Source organism: Sapajus apella, unplaced genomic scaffold (genome assembly GCF_009761245.1).
Source record: "Sapajus apella isolate SASKATOON/1434 unplaced genomic scaffold, GSC_monkey_1.0 scaffold28, whole genome shotgun sequence".
Taxonomy (NCBI): Eukaryota; Metazoa; Chordata; class Mammalia; order Primates; family Cebidae; genus Sapajus; species Sapajus apella.
Window position 1 is genome coordinate 17,149,167 of NW_022436968.1, and position 17,353 is coordinate 17,166,519.

At 39.4% G+C, this 17,353-nt stretch overlaps 2 protein-coding genes and 1 long non-coding RNA gene across 6 annotated transcripts in view; 1 reads left to right on the plus strand and 2 right to left on the minus strand.

Moving 5' to 3' along the window:
• Positions 1–17,353, minus strand: part of RBM45 (RNA binding motif protein 45) — a 485,504-nt gene that overhangs the window by 395,662 nt on the left and 72,489 nt on the right. The window lies entirely within an intron of this gene.
• Positions 1–17,353, plus strand: part of PDE11A (phosphodiesterase 11A) — a 385,263-nt gene that overhangs the window by 344,987 nt on the left and 22,923 nt on the right. Inside the window, exons 18-19 of the mRNA XM_032292833.1 lie at positions 946–1,020; positions 6,653–6,736. Of these exons, the coding sequence (XP_032148724.1) occupies positions 946–1,020; positions 6,653–6,736 (159 nt within the window). The remainder of the gene's footprint in view (positions 1–945; positions 1,021–6,652; positions 6,737–17,353) is intronic.
• Positions 5,381–16,903, minus strand: LOC116561102. The gene is made up of 5 exons (XR_004273290.1): positions 16,767–16,903; positions 15,412–15,443; positions 10,109–10,329; positions 6,841–6,969; positions 5,381–5,718 (listed from the first exon to the last, which is right to left on the minus strand). It is a non-coding gene; the product is annotated as an uncharacterized LOC116561102 (long non-coding RNA).

A 17,353-nucleotide genomic window follows, 5' to 3' on the forward strand; every position in this document is an offset into this window, starting at 1 on the left:
TTAAATCCAGCTAGTTCATCTCAAAAATTTTCTAGATGCACACCATAGTACTGTTGATCAACATTTAATCTGTTATATCAATTTGCTTCCCACAAACTATCCTGAGAAGTGAAGTTGCAGAAAAGAAAAAGGAAATCTGTTTAGCTTGGCAATAATCGGTAGCTGCTGATCACCCAAGCTAATGGATTAAAAGTAGAAAAATATAAGTCTCTATTTCAGGTTTAAGGTAGAACAAGTGTCCCATTGTCCTTGTACCAACTAGACCCTACCATAAATTAACACTTTTAGTGCGTAGATCCAGACAGCCTGAAGACCAAGTCACGCTCTTCAAACTATACCGTGACCTACTGTAAAAGTCTGCTGTGAATAGTGAATCTAGCATTAGTCCTGCCTCTTGATTGATTGCAACAGTAGGAAGCAGAGGATGTGCCCTGGGGTTATCCCTCCCAGAGTGCACACAAATATTGGTAGGGAGGAAGTTGAGGAGTTTTGTGGCAAGATGAAGCTGGGCTAACATAAAAGTATGCAGCAAAATTAAGAATCGACATAGAAACAATCAAAAGTTGGCTAAACTATCATTACATAATATAATGATAATTATACATTATTATTAAATGAATATTTGCTTCACTTTTCTGTATAAGAACTTTTCCCACTTTGAAGCCGGTAATCTATTGCCTCATCCCAAATATGGAAGCTGTGCTGTGGGATATTGTTGGCATGCATTTAAAATCACATTGCAGAAGTTCTCCTGATTAAAAGGAAATCAGTTTCATTAAGTTCTGTAACACCTTCAAACATAAAAGGTTAATATACTCACTTCCTCATAAGCTTTTTAAATGATTGTCTGTGTTGATGAGGATCACTAAATACATAAGCAAGAAAGAACTTCTGAGTCTCGTGATAAATTACACATAAGCTTGAATTAAAATATTTATGTTTCAGGTGGCAGAACTTGTAACGAGCGAGTTCTTCGAACAAGGAGATCGAGAGAGATCAGAACTCAAACTTACTCCTTCAGTGAGTTTCATCCTTTAATTATCATGTATTTACCCTTTTGAATGACATTTTCAAAAACAACTCCAAATTACAAGTTGGAAATGGGAAAGACTGAAAATGGGTTTAAGGAAGCACTCCTGAAAGTTTAAAACCTTAATTAAACTTAAATGCTAAACACTCTTATTCCCAGGTTTCTGATTAAGAGTGGTAAGCTACTTAACAAGCATTTCCTGTGCACCCACAGTGGGACAAGTAGGCACGAGGGAGGATGAGCAAAGTGGAATCTGAATAATTCAAAACCCAGTGCTGGCATTTCATGTATGCCTACTTTAGAATAGAAATACTATACAGCAAAAATTAAAGGCAGGCTGTCCAGCTTTGAGAAGCTAGATTTTATTTTCCAATTTCCAACTTTTCAAAATCCCAAAAGCAAATCATTGCAAATCTCTGATTCTTTCCTTTGTCTGTAAAATGAAAAAGTTTCACCTGGGGAACTAGGTGCTGATGATTGGAACCCGATTTATATTGGACTCACCTGTTCAATTGTTGCTTAAGTGCTTACTGTAGGCTCAAGATGATGCTATTTTTAAGCATAAGAATACAGAAGACATAACTGCCTCAGTCACCACCTCAAGGCAGGCAGTGATTAGCTAAAAATATATAACTAACCAATGATTAGCTAAAAGCATAACCTGATGATTAGCTCTTTATTACTAACCAATGATTAGCTAAAAACATATAACCCAAAGATTAGCTAAAAACATATAACGCAATGATTAGCTAAAAACATATAACCCAATGACTCTGAGAGTGGTGCAAAGCATTTTAAAACCTGGCATAGCACGATAGATTCAATGACACCCAAGGAATGTATCTATTATCAAGAATGTCTGTTTGTAAGAACCCAAATTAACTGAGCTTGAACATTTGGAGGTATTTATAAGATCTTCAAATTTTAAGACATCCTTCTTTGCTGGCATTTAAAAACAAGGAAAAGCAAAAGAACTATCTCCTAGTTTGAATAGTTTCACCTGCTTGAAGTCAGAACGCACAGTCTTACTAATTTTGACTATTCTTAATCGGTTGCTTATGTACAAAGGTCAGGAGGCTATATAGGTTGACACACACACACCAGTTATTTGAGTTTTCAAAGCAACACTGACTTAGTTTTCAAAACATCCCTTTTTTTGGTGGTGTTACCAAATTTTGTCATAAAAATAAAAAATATTAGCTTGGGATACATACAGTTAATGTATAAAATCTAGTATGACCCAAATTCTCTCATATCTACTTTCAAATAAAAGCTTTTCCCCCTTTAAAAACTGTTTCAGAGGCATACTCTGAAGGGTTTTTAATGCAGCAATACCACAGGTCATTTAATTAAATGAAAAAAAATATGAGTCAATTGCCAGCACCGGTGAGCTGGCAGATGCAGTAGCGTAGCACTAAGGAGACTTTATCTGTAGGCTCAGGTAAGGCATTTTCTGCAGACATAAATGAAATTAATTTTGTGGTAGAAACATAGCTGTAAATGCTCCTGTCTTCTCACAAAGACTACAGATCACCACTGATGACCATCTCCTCAGGGAGGCCTGGCTGATGTGGCAGGGTTAGTCGTCCGTTCTTTTCCAGAAATATTTGTAAATGCATGCACCCAGAGCTGACACCTGCTGTGCCCATTATCCCTTGATATGTAGGAAGAAAACTGTCCTGGAGCCAGCCTCCTCAGGTATCATGGTCCCAGATGTCATGGGAGTCACTTCATGAAGATAAAGGCTATTCTGCTCACAGCCAGAGGGTCAGGACTGGAAGCAGTGAGTCAGTTAGGAAAGTCTGAGTGCCCCCATGTGTTGGGCATGAAGCAAGGCACTGTGTATCCAGCAATTAGTAAGACACTACCTTCCCTGCCCTCAAGGACCATGTCAACTGGTGGGGAATGTAGACATGAAATAAATAATTACTAATACTCATTTTATGAGATGCAAAACGCTGTGAAGTTCAGCACTGTGTGGGGCCTCACACTCATTTTTCTCTCATCAAGCATTGATTAAGAAGTGACTAGTCCAAAAATAAACCCCTTACAATTATGGTCAACTGATGTTCAACATGGGTGCCAAGATAACATCTTTTCAACAATGGCTTAGGGACAACTTTTATCCACAGGCAAAAGAATGAAGTTATTTCACAGCTGTTGATCAGGAAATAAAAAAAAAAATGAAATTAGTTCCCTACCTCTCAGCATACCCTGAAATAAACTCAAAATGGATCATACACTTAAATGTAAGGGCTAAAATGATAAAACTAGAAGAAAATATAGGTATAAATCTTCTGGATTGGGGTTATCCATGGTGTCTTAAATATGAAACCAAAAGCAAAGGAGGCAAAAGATAAGATGACCCAGAGATGTTGGTCCAGAGATGTTGAACTGAACTTCATTAAAATTAAATTGGACAGCTAGGAGAGGTGGCTGGTGCCTGTAATTCCAGCACTTTGGGAGGCCAAGGTGGGCTGATCACTTGAGGTCAGGAGTTCGAGGCCAGCCTGGACAACATGGTGAAACCGCAACTCTACTAAAAATACAAAAATTAGCCAGGGGTGGTGGTGGGCACCTGTAATCCCTGCTACTTGGGAGGTTGAGGCAGGAGAATCACTTGAACCCGGGAGGCAGAGGTTGCAGTGAGCCACATTGCACCACTGCACTCCAGCCTGGGCAATAGAGCAAGACTGTCTCAAAAAAAAAAAAAAAATTAAATTGAACTTTATCAAAATTAAAAACTTTCATGGATCAAAGGACACTATCAAGAAAGTGAAGAGACAACCCATATTACAGGAAAATATTTGCAAATCATATATCTTTTATGGTTCAAGTATCTAGAATACAATATTCTATTGTAACTGAACAATAGAAAGACAGAGAACTCAATTTAAAACATAGGCAAAGGATCTGAACAGACATATCTCCAAAGAAAATATGTAAATGGACACAAAGCACATGAAAAGATGCTCAAAATCATTAGTCATCAGGGAAATGAAACTGAAACTACAATGAGATATCACTTCACAGCCACTAAGATGGCTATAGCAAAAAAGACAGACAATAACAAGTACTGGGTGAGGCTGTGGAAAAACTGGAACCTCATACAATGTAAAATGGTGGAGCTGCTTTGAAAAACAGCTTGTCAGTTCCTCAAAAGCTAAACAGAGTTACCATATGACTTAGAAATTCTACCTCTAGGTATTTCCCCAAAAGAAATGAAAACTTACATCCACACAAAACTTGTATGTGAATGTTCACAGCTATTATTCATAATGTCCTGGAAGCAAGTCAAACGTCAATCAACTGATGAACAAATAAATAAAACATCTATACAATGAAATATTATTTGGCAACAAAAATGAAGTACTGATGCATGCTACATGGATAAAGCTTGAAAACATTATGCTAAGTGAAAGAAGCCAGTCACAAAAGACCACATATCATAAGATTCAATTTATATGAAAATGTGCAGAATAAGCAAGTGCATAGATACAGAAAATAGATTAGTGGTTGCCTAAGGCTGGGAGTTTGGGAAAAAACAAGACTGACTGCTAATGGTATGTGGTTTCTTTGAGGGTGATAATAATGTTCTATAATTGTAGTGATTGTTGCACAACTTTATAAATATATTAAAAATCACTGCATTTTTTAAAAAGTAACTTTCTAATATCCACTAGAAATGGAGTAATTAAATAAATAAAAAATTTTAGATCGCAAAGTGAACTATAGAGAAAATAAGACATAATTCTTTTTTTTTTTTTTTTTTTTTGAGACGGAGTCTCCCAGGCTGGAGTGCAGTGGCACAATCTTGGCTCATTGTAACCTCTGCCTCCCAGGTTCAAGTTATTCTCCTGCCTTAGCCTCCCAGGTAGCTGAGATTACAGGTGCCCACCACCATGCCTGGCTAATTTTTTGCCTGTGGCGACAGGGTTTTGCCATGTTGGCCAGGCTGGTCTCAAACTCCTGACCTCAAGTGATCCTCCTGGCTTGGCCTCAAAAACTGCTAGAACTACAGGTGTGAACCACTGTGCCCAGCCCAGAATAATATTTTTTAAAGGGATATTTTGTTTATTTATTTATTTATTTTTGAGGCAGAGTCTCACTGTCACCCAGGCTAGAGTGCAATGACGCAGTTGTGGCTCATTGCACCCTCGAGCTCTTGAACTTAAGCAAACTTTTCACTTCAGCCTCCTGAGTAGCTGGGAGTACTGGTGTATGCCACCACAGCTGGCTAATTCTTTTTTTTTTTTTTTTTTTCTTGTAGAGACAGGGGCCTCACTCTGTTGTCCAGGCTGGTCTTGAACTCTTGAGCTCAAGTGATCCTCCTGCCTCAACCTCCCAAAGTAGGATTACATGCATGAGCCACTGTACCCAGCTGTAAAGAAACATTTTGGACCAAGACTCATATTGTTCACAAGAACTATCCCTCTCTCCAACATATTTTCACAATTTTCTCCAAATTCCAATCTTCTTTCCTGATTTTTCCCATCTCCCACTGCAAGACCATGATGAGAAGACCTGTGGGAATCAGTGGCCATCTCCCCAATTTGGAGATATTTTCCTCAGATTTGGCAGCTAGTGGTTTCTGCCCCGTCCACTCCCACTCTTCTTCATACATCTGAAGGATGCAGGATTTTCCAACATCTCTGGACCAAGGGATTGCTTGGCTCCACCCTCATGACCTATAAGGACACCAAAATGATGTGAATGCCACATTTTATATAGAGGAAAGACAAAACTTACTGTATGACATTAAGGGAGGGCAAGTTATAACTAGATAGCCCAGTCTTCTAGATAAGTAAGGGCACAAGGGAGCTTCTCAACCCTGGGCCTGACTCCTTAAGAATGAAGGGAGGGACAGTCTCACTGGCATAGAATTGGCAGTGTTTGTTCAGTGAATTAATTTTAACACTAAAATTCCAATTGATTGTTTCCCTTAAGTCTGCCCAACAGAAAAATGTTATTTATTTTTCTCAAAAATATACCTAAACTATCTCGAACATTATAACATCATAAAGTTTAAGGGCTGAGAATGAAGAGATAATGAGTGCCACCTACCATCATCCATACAATGATAGATAAATATTTAAAAATTATTAATGATAGAACCTTACTGAAAAACATATGTAATTTCCAAATCAACCCCTCACCCTGAAAAATTAATATAAATGGTTTCTATTTAAAATAAAATTGCTTTTAAGTATATTTTCCAATCTGTCCCACTCTATCCCAACCTCTCACTATAGAAATAAAAGCCTGCATTATTTTTGTGGCAGTAAAACATATTCCTTTCCCCTTGACTTGTACGCAATTCCCAGTGACCTGATGACTTGATTTAGTAGCAGTTACTTATATTTGAAGACAGATTTTTGCCCCAAGAAGTTGCACACTATAAAGTTCAAGTAAATTTGCTTACAAATATCATAAAAAGAGGTAAAAAACATTTTATTTCTATCATAGATAAAGGAAAAGAAAGTACGTGTAAAGATTGATTGTGATTTGTGAAGGGTTCAGTTTGTAAAAAACGGATCATTGCAGCAAAGTGTTTGACAAAGCACCCTGTAAAATACTTTGGTGTAATAAAGCAAAGTTCTCTCCCCACCAACCCCATTCTAGGCTATTTTTGATCGGAACCGGAAAGATGAACTGCCTCGGTTGCAACTCGAGTGGATTGATAGCATCTGCATGCCTTTGTATCAGGTACTTTGATTTGGGAGGGCCTACATGTCCTGACTGAATCAGAAAAGGAAAAGTGTGTACTTTTCAAAAGCACTCATTTTAGGAGACCTTTCCAGGATATGTACATTGCTGGGAGCTCTAGCTGCAGTTTGTCTTTTCTTGGATTTCTGACTGGTCCCTGGCTGGGTAGGAGGCTGCAGACCCGTGTTCTTCGCCTTCTAGGACATAATCTCCATAGGCCTCCACTCCCTCATCTGTAAACCAGGGATAATAATATTTTATTTGCTGTCTCCCAAACTGTGTCCCAAAGAACATAAACATCCAGACATCATCTAAGAACTATCTGTTCAAAAAAAGCTCACAGGCCCAAGAAACTTATTTAAACTTGATCAACTCAATTTCTCAAACATATTTGATCATGGAAATCTTTTCTTTCTTTCTTTTTTTTTTTTTTTTTTTTTACAAATTTTCTTTATTAATATCATGTAAAACATGAGAATTCCATGAAACATGGTGTTCTGCTCCGACCCCATGGTCTGAGCCGGATGTTTTGTGACATACCTCCCCGTTCAAAATCTACCTGTCTCTGAGATGCATGCGGTAAATCCCAACCAGTGAGTTTTGAGTGAGATGCCCTGATGGTTCCTGCTCTGCTACCTGGTGTGTAGGCCTCTCCTTCTGAAAGGAGAAAAGTATTGCTTTGAATGGTTCACACTCCACTTTTTGAGTAGGATCGGGCTGGCATCAGTTAACACTAACAGTTTAGTGTACATTGGCTTTTAATTCTACTTCTAAGCATTTGCTTTCATTTGTAAAAACCTGGCGAGTTCTTTACCCCCAACCTAGCTCAATCAGATTGAGCTGCTTTTCTAACTTCAAAGTGAGAAACATGCAGGGAAAGAAAAAGCTCTTTAGCTCCTCACCCTATGTAACCCCATTAAAAACGCAGTATTGTTTTTTAAGGACCTCAAAACCATCAAGTTCAAGCTCATCTACCACTTCGTTTTCAGCACTTTTAGGAACTGCTGGGCCCTGTCACAGAACCCTGAAAAAAAGCCAACAAACTTAGAATACTGTCTTGAAGGCGATATGTACTTTTTAATAACTATAACATTACCCATTAAATACATGATACCATAAAATCAGGCAAAGTTTTAAAATAATATATAATTGCTTATTTTGGTTATACATGGAACAAAATGTTCTTTTATTTAATTATGAAAGATTGGGCAAACAAAATAGAAAATAATGTATACTTTATTATAAGGGGATCCTCAACTGTCTTTTCTTCCTGTCTGCTCCTCCCATCCTCAATGTCTCTGAATAGGCGGGGTCCTATGGGCAAAGCCCAACAACTTTTGGGTCAGGTATGTCTTACTTTGCGAAATTGACCTTGACTATACACGTTGAATTATTTTTTAATGTTATTCAGTTTTGTGTGCCCACTTAGGCAATAAATGGAATGAATAAATTATTTGTGCAATTACTACATTCTTTTCATTTTGGGTAAAGCTTAGGAGGATGAAGACATGTATTGGAGTGGGAAGCTGATTAAGTTTTGGTACTAGTTTGCAAAGCTATTTTGGAGTGAACTTAAAGTCTCCACACTCTTCCTATGTGATTGGTTAAAGGAAAGGCTGTAAAGGATCCTCATATGGTTTTCCATGTTAATTTCGTTGTTTTATTACCGATTCACCATCCTTAGGGCTTATCTTATGCTTCCTATTAAATGCTTTGAAATCTTTAAGTTACATAGGAAGTTACTTGAATTTAAATTGAAAATAGCAGTTTCTAGCATTTAGGGAGTAATATTATCCCTTCACATTACACATCATCCTGGTTTTTCACATCTGTTTTACTTTACTACTTATCTGTGGGTTAGATACCTCTGCTATTTTCAGCTGCAGGTAATTAATGTATAGAAAGATTGAGTGATGCTCCCACCAAATTAGAGTTGTGTCCTGCTCACCCATGACCTTTGTTTTGGTGTAGTGAACTTTCTGCTGCCCTGTTCCACCTCTGATGGAAATTTCTTGCACCATTTTTTATTATTTAACCAAATTGGGAGAGGCATGTCCTGCTAAAGGGAATATGGAAGGAGCTATTTACAGAAGCTCATATTCATACTTGCTGCTGTATCTTCTCATTTAACAGGGAGTTAAAATCTTGCTCTTTTTGATTCCTTATCATCACTAAGTGAAAAAAGATCTCATTTCATTTGTAAGCTTTTTTTATAAGGCTTTGAAACCAACCATTTTAAGAGCCCTCAAACTAAAACTTTGTAGGGTGATTTTAAGTATCCTCTCTGAGGGTCCTATTTTATTTCATCTCATGCAATGTTCTCCCTTCCCTCCACTATTTAACTGTAGAATCTCACATAAACTATTGGTGCTTTCAAACTGAAATTGGATTAGTCAGTGGGCAGGAATCACCATTAACGGGAAGACACAACATCTTGAGGAAGTGACAAGCCAGGAGGGTCACTGATGTGACAACATTCACTGCGACAACTCAGTGAAAGGCCAGTTTGGGGTTTTGAACATAAAAATGCAATAATAAGGAGGCTGGGAGGATCAAAGGCAAGTGGGAAGTGTGCAGGTGGTAGGAATCCCTGATGTGATTGGTCTGAAATACAGCATAAGAATTCAGCTTCACTTTACCACGTTGGTCTAGGCATAGGATACCAAGGATTACACATGAGACAAAGCATGTCCCCTCTAACAACCAAGGCCCCAACCCCAAGGTAGGACAAGGTTGGGTGGGCAAGAACCTCATGTAGAGCACAAGGCAAGCAAGTTCATAGAGAGAGCTGGGATCTTCCTGCAGGTGGAAGAGCTTGGAGAGAGTTGGAGTCTAAAGAGGGTGGGGGTTGACCCAGGGCACCCCACAGCCAGAGGCTCCTGGGTAAGGTAGTGGGGCAGAACAGCGAATTTCGCATCCAAGTTTTTCTACTTCATTGACTTTCACTGGGTAGTTCGGTTTTACTTTACGGTTTTAAAAGGGTTGTGCTTGTCAAATATCAAATAAATAAAGCACTTTTCTGTTTGTGCTCCTGTTTGCTGAGATTGGCCCATCTCCAAGCAAAGGGTGAAGATTATCACTATTCTCAGGTGCCTGAAGGGCTACTTATTTATGTCCCTAGTTGGCAACCCACACCACTATATTTCGAATGCCCATTGCATTTAAAATCAGAACTCTTATCTCTGAGATAACTCCAAGTTCCACTCAATTTTTTACTACATTGAGGGAAAACAATAAGGAACTCCCCCTTCTCCAAAATCTATTCATTAGAAAGTTATCTAAGTAATCTTGAGACTAACAGAAAGTCACTGACAGAAAATATATTAAAATATATAAATAAAACAGAAAAAACGATGAGCAGGCCCTCTTTACCATATGTATTGTCAGTGAGAGAGGCTGACTGCTTCAATCTCAAGTGGAGAAAGACAGCATGTCATTGTGGCATTGATTTAGCTCTCCCAACATGCCAGGTGGGTAGGACACACGCACAGAACAGTCCCAGATCGATGGATAGTTATCTAATAAGGATGTAGGCCAGGCTTCCATCCAAGTTCTTGGAATTTGCTCATCTTTTTTAAATCTTCAGACTTTTCCTTAAAGAGAGAGAGAGACAGAGAAGGACAGAGAGAGAGAGAGAAAGAAAGAAAAAATGATCGTTAACAGGATGAAGTCGTGATTAATGGGTGACAGCCTTTTAATCAGGAAGCCAAGAGTGGGCAGGGAACCATCGAAGCACATTCCCCAAGAGAAGACTCAAGCCCTGGTTAGTTAGCTGTGTCCTAGCAGGGTATCTCGAAGGAATACATTGACATCTGATTCCTGTGCTTTCTGCTGTCTTTGCACCCTGCTGGGGATCCATTAGCCCTGCTGCTCAACATCTTTGGAGAAAAAAAAAGGAAGAGGGAAGAAAACAAAGACACAATCAAACTTTGAAGTCATTGCCACACCAGCCTTAGGGATAAACAGAAACTTTCATGTCACAGTATCATTCTGAGCTTTTCCCTGCAATAGCAAGCTAAGTTCTGGCTCCTTATTTTCATTCTCAACTCAACCAAATCTCAGTGTACCTAGAATGTCAGTGGTGCAGAGTCATTATAAATCTTTTGTTTGTTAAGGACTGAGGGATTTAATTTTCATTATGCCTATAATCCGATTTTTAACTCATCCTAAACTAGCTTTTGATTTTGGAGTGGAATTTTTCACAGATAATGCAAAAGGACGTGACCTGGCCAGCATCTCGCCAGAATAATTTTCTCTTTCCATTAAGAGTAGGAAAATTTTGGTAAGAGTTGTGCCTTTTTTTTTTGAGACGGAGTTTCGCTCTTGTTGCCCACGCTGGAGTGCAATGGCACAATCTCGGCTCACCACAATCTCCAACTCCCAGGTTCAAGCGATTCTCCTATCTCAACCTCCCGAGTAGTTGGGATAACAGATGCCTGCCACCACGCCTGGCTAATTTTTTGTATTTTTAGTAGTTTTAGAGTTTAGTATTTTTAGAGTTTCACCATGTTGGCCAGGCTGGTCTTGAACTCCTGACTTCAAGTGATCTGCAGGCCTCGGCCTCCCAAAGTGCTGGGATTATAGGTGTGAGCCACCATGCCCAGCCTCTGCCTTCACTTTTAATGGTCATTTTGAAAAATACATTCCACATGATGCAATATTAATATGCTCTCTGGAAAAAAGGGAGAAAAGTTTAAAATATAGTTAAAATAGTAGAGTGGGAGTTAGAAATTAATAAACTAGAAAAGAGGATGTAAGGTGCCACTCCAGGACACTCTCTAGATACTGATGAAAGTACTTTAAAAGCAATCCAGTGTTCCCTAAGAACAACTTCATTATATATTACAAAAAAAAAAAAAACACACCCAAATCAGTTTCCTGTAAGTGTTTATGACTTTCAGTATTTTTGTGGATGAAAGGAAGAGAGAGTTGGGTCTAGTTTCTTACTTGTCCTTACAAAGTGGGATATATATGGAATGGCATCATATATAATGCAAAAAATATAGGAAGAAAGGAGGAGAGAGGAAGGGAAGGGAGGAATATAGGGAGGGAGAGAGGGAGGGAAAAAGCAAGGAAGGAGGGAAGGAGAAGAGAGGAGGGGAGGGGAGGGGAGGAAAGGGGAAGGGAGGGAAGAAGGAAAGACAGAAGCAAGGAAGGAAGGAAGGAGAACAACTTCCTATATTCTCTATAACTGATCTTTCTGGCTCCACTTTTTCCCAGTGATGGGGAGTAGGGTGGTAGCAGTATTCAGGGACTACTATTTAAACTTGACTATTAAGGTATTTCAATGTCTTCTGGTTAAAGCAGGTCTTTGGAGGGAGTAAATTTTGAATTGCTCCCAATCAGAGCTCTTTCTCTTCCCCAGCTGACATCTAGGAACCAAAGAACTCACCTATGGTTGTGACGATTTTGTCACCTTTGGGAGAAGAACCCCTGGTACACATCCTGCCTGCTGAGTCTTTCTGGGTTCACTGAGAGGTGGCTGGTAGTGACTCTGGCTGTGATGCTGCGCCAGCCCCGTGTGACTATGGCGTGGGTGTGATGAGCACATTGTGCTGGCTCTGGCCACTAGGTCTGACTGCTTAAGTCTGTGGTCCTTGTGGCAGCATCTTATTAAGAAGCCCCCTCCACCACCGCCAGCAGCTTCCTGGCCAGTTCTAGCTGACTGGATCTCTTGACATTTGCTCAGTCCCCCCATGGCACCCATGAACTCCCAACTACTTTCTCCTCACCCTGCTGTCCACACAACTTCCCAAGTCTTTTCTAATATGCTGCCTGGGTGGTGCCAACTTGCTTTAGGAAAATTCTATTATTTTCCTGAATTAGGCTCTGAAATTTGAAATATAAGCCCTCCCCTCACTTTTAGGGTTTAATCCCCCAAGGAATGTGAAGCCAGGACTACTCATTTCTGATCTCCCTTTCTCTCACTCCCCTCTTTCTGCCTCTCTCTCCCCTCTGTCTTTCTCCTCTCTTCTCTCTCCCTGCCCCTCTCCCTACTCCCCCTCTTCTCTAACATTTCCATTTACTTTGCTTTGCCTGAGGTCTCCTCTGTGTTCTTCTTTCTAGAGCTTTGTAGTAAAACCTGAAGATCTAACTTAGACAGGCTTGGTTCTTAATAGGGAAAAGAGATTTTTGAAATGTAGAAAGCCCCTTCACCATGCAAAGCTACTTGTAGGGTTATTCTCTTTCAGAGCTGAATGATAGCAGCTTGTTTCTAGCTGGGAACTGCCATTTGCCTTACAGAGGGAAGCCTACTGAGATAATGGGAGAAGAGCCCCAGGCATCACCATTTAAACAGAATGGAAAATGTACTGGGTACTATTCTCAAAATATTGTCCTTGTTACGTAATAATGTACCCAAATCCGATTCCTGATAGATAGTAAAGGCTGTTTATCTCAGAAAATATTCTATGTGTTATTAGTCAAATATGAATAGAAGAGAAACATTAATATTCAAAAGTATTGGTTTTATGTAATTTATAGGCCCCTCTGCTACAGTCTACCTTCCAAATTTTTTACAAAATGATCCATTTTATAAAAATCTGATCACAGCATCTTCCTGCTTTAAAGACCTCAAGTTACGATCACCATCTGTAAGATATCTTACAGAGTCCTTGGTTTAGCATTCAGAAACCCCCTCATTCATTCTGAAGCCCACCCCTATTCCTTGGCCTCATCTCCTATCACCCTGCCCACTTTCTCGCCAGATACCCTTTGCCCCAAGCACAGGACTCACTAGCGCTTTGGTCCATCTTCCCTGGCCTCTCCCCATGCCTCCTTGCTCTCTTATCTGCCTGGAAGACACCAACCCGAGCTGTCACTTCTGTAAAACCTCTGCTTCCGCACAACATTCCACGGCACTGTTTCCACCTCTTTATAACCAAACACTCTGTATGTGATTATCTTTCTGTCTCTTCTCCATTAGATTGGTTTCCTGGAGCCACCATATTCCTGGGACCTAGCATAGTGCTAGCACATTAGAGCTGTTCAGCCAATGTTTGTTGAGCAAAGGAATGAAGAAACAGACAAGTGAATGATGGGATGCAGTATAAGCAGTGGAATGTATGAAGCATATAATGCCATGTAGTTACCACCTAGAAATAGAGTCATGTGTTGCTTAACAATGGGGATACATTCTGAAAAATGCATCTTTGGCAATTTCATCATGCAAACATCAGAGTGTACTTGCACAAACCTATATGGTACAACCTACTACACATCTAGGCTATGTGGAATAGCCTATTGCTCCCAGACTACAAACCTGTACAGCATTTGACTGTACTGAATACTGTAAGCAGTTGTATCACAATGGTAAATATTTGTGCATCTAAACATATTTAAACATAGCAAAGGTACAGTAGAAATATGGTATTATAATCTTATGGAGCCATGGTTGTATATGTGGTCCATCATTGACTGAAATGCCATTATGAGGCACATGACTATATAAAATCTTTCATCAGCATGTACACTGTTATATTCCTGCCCATAAGCTGGAGTATATGGCCTATAATATATTTTTAGAAAGTGGTTTCATTCTCATGATAGTTGAATGCTACTGTAAAGGACCAGTTAATAACCATGAATTTTTCAGAGCTTTGACTTTTTCAGCTAAGAAACACATTAAATTTTCTTTTATCCAGCATTGTCAGAAAATATAGTCCTCTAGTTATTTTAATATTCAAATTAAGAGATGGAGCTAGCATATATCATAGGTAGATTTCAATAAATTTATACTGTATATTGCATACATATGATTTCAAGAAGTTATAATGCAATAAAATATACTAAATTTATCCTGATTAAAATTTAATCTTTCTATGACTTGGAAAACTCTTAGGATCCTCCAGTGTCTAACAGTAATCAGTACAAACATCAACTAAGAATATGCTCCATTCTTAGCCAGGCATGGTGGTCTATACCTATAGTGCCAGCTACTTGGGAGTCTGAGGTGGGAGGATTGCTTGAGCACAGGAGTTCGAGGCTGCAGTGAGCTATGATTGCACTACTGTGCTCCAGCCTGGTGACAGAGCAAAATCCCATCTCTTTAAAACAAAGAAAGAAAGAAAAAGAAAAAAAGAATGTGCTGGGTAGGAAGAAGTTCTGAGTAGCAAAGAGGGCTCATTAACAGAGTAGTTAAGTTCCTGTTCCAACATCATGCATAATTGGCAGGTGAAGGCATCTCATACCCTTCGCTATATCTCAAAGTTCTTCCAGAATACCTAATGTTTTTCACCTCCAAAAAGGAGTCTGACCTGATAAACAACCAGCTCTATGTATATTTTTTGGTAAATAAAATGGACTTTGTTTTATTTTATGCAACTTTGAAAAAAAAACTAATTTATATGTTACTATTAATCTATTCTTATTCATATGTATTTTATGAGCTCAAACAGTGCCATGAATCCATATTAAAATGCTGGAATCCAATGGAAAAATACAATATACCTACTAATAAGGTTTTTGAGAACAGATTTACGATAAGATCTTAATTCTTATCTTAAATTCTCCTTATCCAGCTGACCAACATACATAATTCTTTTTAAAAGCATTTCTGCTTTGGAATCATGAAGCTAATGTCTCTTAACCCCAAGTCCTTACAAGGCTTAGAATGTTCTCATCCCTTAAATAACTTTCTGGTTTTTTTAGAGAACATATTTTAAAACCTTATTTACCTTTTCTTCATGACCCTCTCTTCTTCGGCTCTCTTCAGAAGAAGTAGGAAAGAAGATGGAAGGGTGGGAGGAAAGGAGGGAGGAAGGAAAGGATAAATATATGTGAATGTTAAAAACTCTGCTGTCGAGGTATCAAAAGGAAATGAGAACAGTAAAGAAAATATACATCACCTTAGAGAATACCTAAATTGTCGTGAGCAGACTTGCGAGAAACAAGAACCTCACATTCTCTTATTCCTGATACCCCTTCATACTGCTGTCCACATGCAAACACATTTTTACCAGGTGCATGAGTGTATTCTGCTTTGTCACTTAACATAAAGTTCTTATGTTTCCGTGTTTGTATATAATTTTTACACTGCCTTTTTTTTCCCTTTCTTTATGAGACAGTGTCTCACTCTATTACGTAGGCTGGAGTGCAGTGGTACAATCTCAGCTCACCGCAACCGCTGCCTTCTGGGCACAAGCAATCCTCCTACCTCAGCCTACTGAGTAGCTGGGACTACAGACGCACACCAACACACCTGTCTAATTTTTTGTGTTTTTGTAGAGACGAGGTTTCACCATGTTGCCCAGGCTGATCTCCAACTCCTGAGCTCAAGTGATATGCCTGCCTTGGCCTCCCAAAGTGCCGGGATTACAGGTGTGAGCCACCGCGCCTGGCTTTCGTATTATCCTTTGAAATGGCAGCCTACTCTTCCAATCAATTGACTTGTAATTTATTCAGTTATCCCATTTTTTTTTTCCTAATAGAGATAATTCTTAAATGAGCACCTTGGTACCTCATTTTATTGACTTATTTAATACTATTAAGTATGATTAGAAGTAATAAAGTTGTATTTCTTTTTTTAAAAGAAATCTATACACTCTGAAGGAAACAAAGCATAAGTAGAGATAAGACATCCTCAAATATTGGAAGCTAAGAAGGAAGTAATCTCCCAAAATGTCTGCACAAGGGGAGAGCAACAGGAAGCCAGCCAGATCGATTTGCCTTTTCGAAGGAATGCCTGAGAGGCTCAGGACCTAGAAACAGCTAAAAGTGGATATGTTTGTTTCCTAGAGCTGCTGTAACAAAGTACAGCAAACTGGATGGCTTTAAATCACAGAAATGTGTTTGCTCACAGTTCTAGAAGCTAGAATCCAGGTGTCAGCAGGGGTGGTTGCTGGTGAAGCCTCTCAGGGAGAATCCATTCCATGCCTCTCTCCTCGTTGCTGGTGGCTGCCAGCAGTTCTTGACATTCTCTGCCTCTGACTTCACGTAACGTTCTCTTATGTCTGTTTTCACATGACTTTCTTATAAAGACACCAACTGTTGAATTAAGGGCCTATCCTAATCCAATATGATCTCATCTTACCTTGATAACTAACAACTGCAAAGAGCCTATTTCCAAACATGGCCACATTCACAGGTACCGGGGTTAGAACTTCAACATAGCTTTTGGGAGGACACAAGTCAATTCACAACAATGAGGTGGAGGAATCAGCCTGGAAACAAGAGGAAAAGAAAGGTTGGAAGTTGGTCAATGGAATCTCAGGAATCTGCCACAACCCACACAGCCAGGTCAACAGCCTCTGTAGCCACTGCCAAGTCTGGAGACTAGAGAGTTCTTCTCTCAGAGCACTCATAGAGAGAATTTGTGGTCATCAAAAGTCTGTGGAATGATTTGCTGGACTCTCAGATGCCCTACCACTCTGCGCCTGGAATGCCAACAGCCAGAAACCCACAGAAGTGGTAAAGTGGGATTCTTCTCTAGGGAAACAGAACAGTCTCAGAGAAAAGATCTGTGTGGACTTGCACTTCAGATTCTCCCAATGAACTGATACCCTGCAGGATGCCCTTAAAAGGGAGCCCACCAGTTGACAGTCACAGCTCTCCCACTTGCCTGCCCTGGTCTGCTTTATACTCTGCCTTGAATAGGTCTTTCGTCTTTCAATGCCTTGC